This window comes from Pundamilia nyererei, unplaced genomic scaffold (assembly GCF_000239375.1).
Source record: "Pundamilia nyererei isolate P.nyererei 1_Seehausen unplaced genomic scaffold, PunNye1.0 scaffold00048, whole genome shotgun sequence".
Taxonomy (NCBI): domain Eukaryota; kingdom Metazoa; phylum Chordata; class Actinopteri; order Cichliformes; family Cichlidae; genus Pundamilia; species Pundamilia nyererei.
The window spans coordinates 890,490-897,397 of NW_005187449.1; the positions used below are offsets into that span (position 1 = coordinate 890,490).

General features: G+C 37.1%; 1 protein-coding gene across 1 annotated transcript in view; it reads right to left on the minus strand.

Moving 5' to 3' along the window:
- Nucleotides 1-433: 433 nt before the first annotated feature.
- The window catches only part of pax1b (paired box 1b), a 10,963-nt gene continuing 4,488 nt past the window's right edge, over nucleotides 434-6,908 (minus strand). The window contains exons 3-5 of the mRNA XM_005732724.1: nucleotides 5,331-5,479; nucleotides 3,913-4,180; nucleotides 434-842 (exon numbers count right to left, since the gene is read on the minus strand). Coding sequence (XP_005732781.1) covers nucleotides 778-842; nucleotides 3,913-4,180; nucleotides 5,331-5,479 — 482 coding nt within the window. The 3' untranslated portion in view covers nucleotides 434-777. The remainder of the gene's footprint in view (nucleotides 843-3,912; nucleotides 4,181-5,330; nucleotides 5,480-6,908) is intronic.

The following is a 6,908-nucleotide window of genomic DNA, read 5'->3' on the forward strand; positions in this document are numbered from 1 at the left end:
AGGTATGTCTCAGGTAGGTCAGACGAAGGTATGTTTGGTTATGTTCAAACAGACAGACGAAGATTTCGTTAATTATTGATGTTAAATACAGAACTAAATGACATGGAGTAACCTCAGGCTACATTCCATATTTAAGACAAAGCCAGGAAAAGAACAGACTTATTATCAAATACTCTTAAATATATGCTGTGCTTACGGTAAACAACAAAATCTACCTGTTATGTACCCATAAATAGTGTCATTAAACTTCAATTACAGGAGAGCCAAACTCATTTAATGCATTTAAAAAAAGACAAAACAATTTGGATAATAACACTAATTAATAACTACAGTTTTCTAATGATAAGATTCTTATCTGATCCATTTTAATATAATATGTTGAAAATATTTTCCTCCTAATGCTAAAATAAGCACAGATGCATTTTTTGTTGCATTATTAAATATTTATTAAGCAAATGTATAGAAAAATATATATACAGCTTTGCCAAAATACTTTACAAGAATTCAAATGCAGCTTAAACATTCTCTTTTGTGGCAACAACATCAAATTATATGGAAGACAAATTCGTTTTATTCAAGCTAAAAACATTTTTTTTAGGACTTTCTCTGGTCTGTTTCGTGTTTTCTTCCTTCACCTTTTCATCACTAAATAAAAGTCCCGATTCGGACAGATTGGTTTGTAGCTCCAGCACAGTCACAGCTCAGTTTGCCACTAATCTTCTAAAACATGACCCTATTTAAACATCGCTCCAGTCCCACTGCATTTCCTCCACATCGTCACGAGGCTGAAGATAATCTGTGAGCAGAGTGATGGTGTTTGTTCAGGGGAAGTTTCCCTTCCTCTGCAAAGGAAACACAAGAAATAACCCATTAGCAACATCGTGACCATGTTTCTCTTTTACCGGCATTCAGTTTATTTTATCGAGATTAAACAGCTCTTCTCTAATCAACTAGGCACACAGTCGTATCAGCCTAACGAGGATTCCGACTTTATTTGTGGCCCATTAGTCTAGGAAGCCCTTTGAAACCCAATTATTTGAAGGATTTTTAATAGACACTTGTTGGTCAGAGAGTTCTCCCTAAGGGAATTAGAAATCTTAGGGATTAATAAAGGGATTTGTTGGCACGGATAAAAAGATGATCTATTTCATGTACGTAATCTAGTTTTGTATCAATTTACATGGGTAACTTGGTGTTACTGTCATGACAACAGAGCTAGCATTGAAGTCCACGTGCAAGATAAATATACTCCTTCTACCACTGAAAGCACAGGTCACAACAGCATTTAGCATCCACACAGTAGCAGACATAGAAATGATTATCCCACATATAATTTGACCTGAATTGGGGCACTCATAAGATTGCCCATTAGTTGTGCAAAGTTGACCGAAACATCTAACACTTTTGTGTCCAATATTTGACCAGTTTTTTTTCTTTTGGTGCAGTTCTTCTTAAAATTTACCCCTTACAAAACACGTTTTTTCTTAATGTCAGTTTTCATTGTACAAGCTGGGCAGAGTAAATACTCTGGTGATGATAAAACGAAGTGTTATCATCAGTTCGGCAGCATCAGAAGTCATAAGTAGGACATTGAAAGCAATAAAATACCACAAAACTCTCATTAATTGACAAAGAACTTCGCCAACTGCAAAAATGAATTATAGTTTGTGCATGGACTTGCACGCACGCCTCTCTATTCTTTGATATTTTGAAAGCCATTTTAAAGAAACTTCCCAGATAGCTCAATGGCTTAATTAAAATCAAGACCTCAGATCAAAACACACCTTTACTCTAGGTACGAGTGTACAGACAGGAGAAAGACTATATCTCCAACTGATGGACAGAGATGCTACAGAAAGAAAGACTAAGTTCTCTGTAAGTAAGTATTTAAGTAAGTATTTTATTCAACCTTCCTTTAAAGGTCGTCTCTGGGTTTTTAAATTCATTTTGAGTGTGTTGTACTGAAACCTGCCGCTCAGCCTGATCCTCCTTTTAAAAAAACTAACTTCAAAGGGATTTTTTGGTTAAACAAAGGATAAATAGGAATGATCTGTTTGTTGATGGTTATCAGAAACTGGTTCTGTGGGCTTCGTGTTTTTCAGCAGTTTTAATAAGGTTTGACGCTGCTGGTGGGAAATCAGATTTGGCTTCATTATTTCAGACGTCTGCCCTTAAAATTTCAGAGTTTCATTTTCATTTGGTTTTGCAGTACATTAATGTTTTGTGTGTTTTTTTTATTGGGGTTTTTATTCCCTACTAGATTTGTTGAGGCCAAGTCCTGAGGATGAAAAAAGGCAAACAGTTAAGAAATTCATTCATTTTTTATCAAACTTAATCTGTTTTTGTTAGAAATGTACTGCTAACAACAGTTTACACAGAAAATGTGTGGATTATGTCAGTTTTTTGCACAGGACAGCCAACTAACTAGAAAGGAAATGTTATTTATTCTGTGAAAACCAGGAGCTATTTCTTCTGTGCAATTTGGGGCTTTTTTAATCTTAACAAAAACCGTTGTGTTTCTTAAAAACGCACACACATTAGTGGTTGTTGAGGAGGAAAATGCAGCTTTTAGCAGAAAATAAATTCTCTCAGATGTTTTTATAGCTTAAAACACTGGATAGAAGCACTGCGGCTTTTTAGAGAGACAGTTTTATACATCTGTAGTTTTCAGCCAGGCCACAAAAGTCAACTTTCTCTTTAGCTTCCATCCTACAAAAGACTGAAATACTACTGAATATCAACAGTGGGCTGGCAGAGTAATTGGGAATCTGCGGGGCAAAAAAATACAGCACACTTCGGGAAACTATTCATATTATTGCCCTAAAATAAGTTAGGAAAGAAGGAATAACTAAAGGCCAATTTCCAAATTAGCCAGTTTGTCTAAGAGTATAGAGTCTCTTATACGTAAAACGCATGCTCTGTGGCATTGGGTTCTGGATAAAGGCTTGGATAAGAAAAACACCAGGCTGCTAGATTTTTGGGCCACACAGATGATCGTGGTTTGCGTGTCAAGCTTTTAAAATGGCGCCGGTTACTGTTCAGGAATTACTTGTCTGACCAGCAACAGTTAACGATAACGGAAAGCGTCCCACAAGATTTGGTTCTAGGTCCACTTATTTTTGCAATTTACTAATAGAGCTAATGATTAGCTAATGATCTATAACTTGTGCTAAATGAACATAAACGGTTCTTCAGAGCAAAACACAATGATGGCTAACTGCCACATATCCCCAATGCCTGGTGATCTGACACTGAGACCATTCAACTGAACAATTTTGTTAAGATTTCTGTTTTTGTTGTTTTGGAATTAGTACAAGTTTGCATGGTTTTCCCATGGTTGCATCGATTATCTCTGGGTACCTCAGCTTTCTCCCACAGTCCAAATACATGTGCTGATTACATTAACTGGTGATTTTAAAAATTGTCTGTATGTGTGAATGTGAGAGTGAAAGGTTGGCAGCCCTGCGGCAGACTGGTGACCTCTCTAGAGCATACCCTGCCTTTTACCTGGTGGTCAATTAAATTAGGGATTATAAACTGTTTGACTCTGTACCCATTTAAACTGTATTGGTATATTGTTTGGTTTTAATGTGTTCTCTTTTATCTTATCTACATGATTATTTTATGCTTTTCTTTTCTTTTCTACTCTCAGCTCTGTATGATATCAAAGAGCTTGTTTCATATGAACTGAGGGGTTTGAACAAGGCTCGGTGTAACATAAACAGTGAAATAAGCACAATGGTTTCACTTTAAATTAAAGCCAATAGGTCATTAATATTTAGTCTCAGAAATTCCCTTGTTTTTCATCACAGCAGTGGGGGTCTGCTAGTTTATCAGTAACAGTAAAAACATCTGGACCAGATGTGGTGCTACACAGAACTGGCTCAAAGGCGACGTCTGAGTCACTCTCACCTTCTCTCTGTGAAAGTTTGAAAGACGTGGAGTGGAAATCTGTAGCTTCTTGTAGTGCAGCTGAGCTGGGATGACTCAGACTCTGAGTCATTCCAGGGCTCAGACTGGGGGTCATTCTGGAATTCAAACTGGGAGTCAGACTGGAGGACTGGGGCTGCCAGTGGTGTCCAGAGTTCATGTAGTTGGTTGCAGGGCCTCCATACACACAGTACTGGTTCGGCGGAGAATATGCACAAGCTGAGAGGTAACCCGGCAGGCCGGATGAAGACTGAGGAAAACAAGGAAAAAAGGGAAGGTTTCAATCCCACTTGATTTGAAGTAACATTCCGATCAATCCATTATCTTTCAGGATGATTCACATGCCAACGCTTTGCATCAACTAATTATTGTTGTCGACTAATGCTTGGATCTGGTCTTACTTTAAAAATATTGTCACTGACATTTTTTCTCAAATTACCTCGATGATGGCTTAAACATTCATTTTGCCCTTTAATAAATATTAAAAGGTTTTCTCATAAGTGAGTCTGGTCTACTCGTTTTTTGAAAAGCCATTAGGCTGAAATGTACGTTTATTTTTAAAAAAAATAGTCCTGCATATCTCCCTGATCACAAACACCTTTAAAGCTTTACTTTTTTTAACCAATGAGATTTCTGGAGGACCTTTGAAGATCTTCCAGTTTCTGATTTTTTTAAATTGCACAGTCAGAAAATCTCCCTAATTTACAAAAAAAGAGTAAAAAAAAAATACATGAATAAGAATTTCAATTTTTTTTTAGAGAAATAACTCTTTCTCTAAATGTCCTTGTTTTCCCTTTCGTTCCAAAGTAAATAGTAAAATACTCCCTTTTGATTCGTCCACATTACAACAGCTGTTCTACAAGCTCTGTGCACATCAGCAGCTGTTAGAGGTTAACACAAAGATGAAATTAATGAGCTAAAGACACTTGAGACAACCTTTTAAGAAAATCCAAGAATTTAGGCTCCTTCTTCAAAACTTCCACTGGAGTATTTCTAAGTCTCAGTTTAACAGCTGTTTCTACTTTCCCCAAAATACTGGAAAACATGAGAGGGGCTGGTGGATTGTAGCCAATCAGGGCTCTCCTCACAATCAGGACTGACAACTATCATCAAAGCAGAACAAGCAAATGGCAAAATAGCAGCAAGTAAAGCAAAATTCAGACACAGAAGGATTCTGCCTTTGATAAATTCATTCGTGTGCTATAAATCACACTTTTATTTTCCAGTTCATGTAAAGCCTGTGACATGTTGACCAGTTTAATTTCATAGTCAAAATTTATTCCTGTTTTACTGCCAAAATAAACATAAAAGTCATATTTTATTTGTACCTTCCTGCAATTAAAAGTGTTCCTTGTGCAAAAAAAACCACTTTGTTTGCAGGAAATGTTCAGGTTACTCACCTGCTGTGGATATTTGATGTCCAGTTCGTTGTTGGGTTTCTCGACTCCATTGATTCCAGACGGAAACGATCTACTGCTCATACTGGTCATGCTGGGAACACTGGTCCATTCCTCCATTTTGGCTGGATGTCCATCAGATCCAGGCACACCTTTAAAAAAAAACATGTAAAATGATATAGCTCATAAAAAAATTATACAGTCTTAATGTTTTTCATTGCAAACTGATTCAGCAGAGATCAGTGGGACAACTTGAGAACCGATGTTCTAACAGTTATCTGTTGGTTCATCAGACTAGAGTAAAGTTGTTTGTGCAAAACCTATTAAATCAAATTTCATAAACTTGTTAGAGGAACAACACAGTAAATATTGATGTAGGTCAATGTTTTTGAAAGTACGTGATAGATAACCAACCGGCAAAGGATATTTGAGAAAGCACAAGCAAAGTGGCTCATATGAAAAAATAAGATTCAATTAGTCCACTCAGAGTAAATTTAAGAAGTAAATAAAAACATAATAGAATTAAAAAGTTTAAGATGGAATAAGAAGACAAGAAGTGGAGCCACTTCTGGCCTGCTTCAGGTTAAGATTAGCAATAATAACACATATTAGGGTTTGTTGAAGGACAGCAGTCGAAGGCTTTTTTGTAATTGTTAACCAAAACTCTTATGCACGACAAAATGCTTCAGTTAATATTTTTCTAATTTTCACATTATTTAATTTTGGAGCAACACCAGGAACGCACAGGATAAATATTACTGAAACAGAAACAAAATAAAAAGAAACTGTGGGGAAAAAATATAAAATTTAAAAGAAAAAGGTGCTGGAAAAGGTGCTGTACAGACAAACGCTTTGGTTAACAGCGTCTCTGATGGATTTGAGGCAGTTCATTCCTCTGTGGCTGCAGAACTTCAGCAGCTAAAAACATTTTTCTGTGGCACCTTTCACCCAAAAACAATAACTTCAAACTCTGCAGGAGAGCAACAAGCCCAAACATCCAGGCAGAGTCATAAAGAAGTACCGTCATCCTCCAGAAGAACAACAAGAGCTGCAGCAGATGGTCTGACCCTGCAGAGCCCTGCGCAGCAACATGGAAACTGTCTGGATCCCACGCACACTAAACCAACAGACGAGCGCTCTCAGAAACCTCCGTGCACTCCAGACTCCACTCTCTGGTAATATCTCCTGGATCTGGTTTGCATGCAGACATTGCTGACGTAGAGTGGCTGGCTTTTTGTCAGTTTGTGTTTCTCTAATCACATGATGGAGGGAGAAAATAAAATAAGGAATAATTTAGTTTTTACTGCATTCTGTTTGTCCAGTGTTAGGTGTGGTAAGGCAAACATTTAAATGTATAATAGTTTGTTGCTTTAAAGATAAATGTGCGCTGCGCAGAATTCGACAGGATGGATTTACTTAGCACGACAGTTTGATTGTTGAGGAGCATCACATTGTTTAGACGCACCCTGAGTGAACGTACTGCGAATGTTTGTTTGTTTGTTTTAAATGGCACCGATTTAAAATCATTCAGAGAAATAATGTGAAAGCATGAAGCCTCACGATCCAAAGGTTAAGACAGAA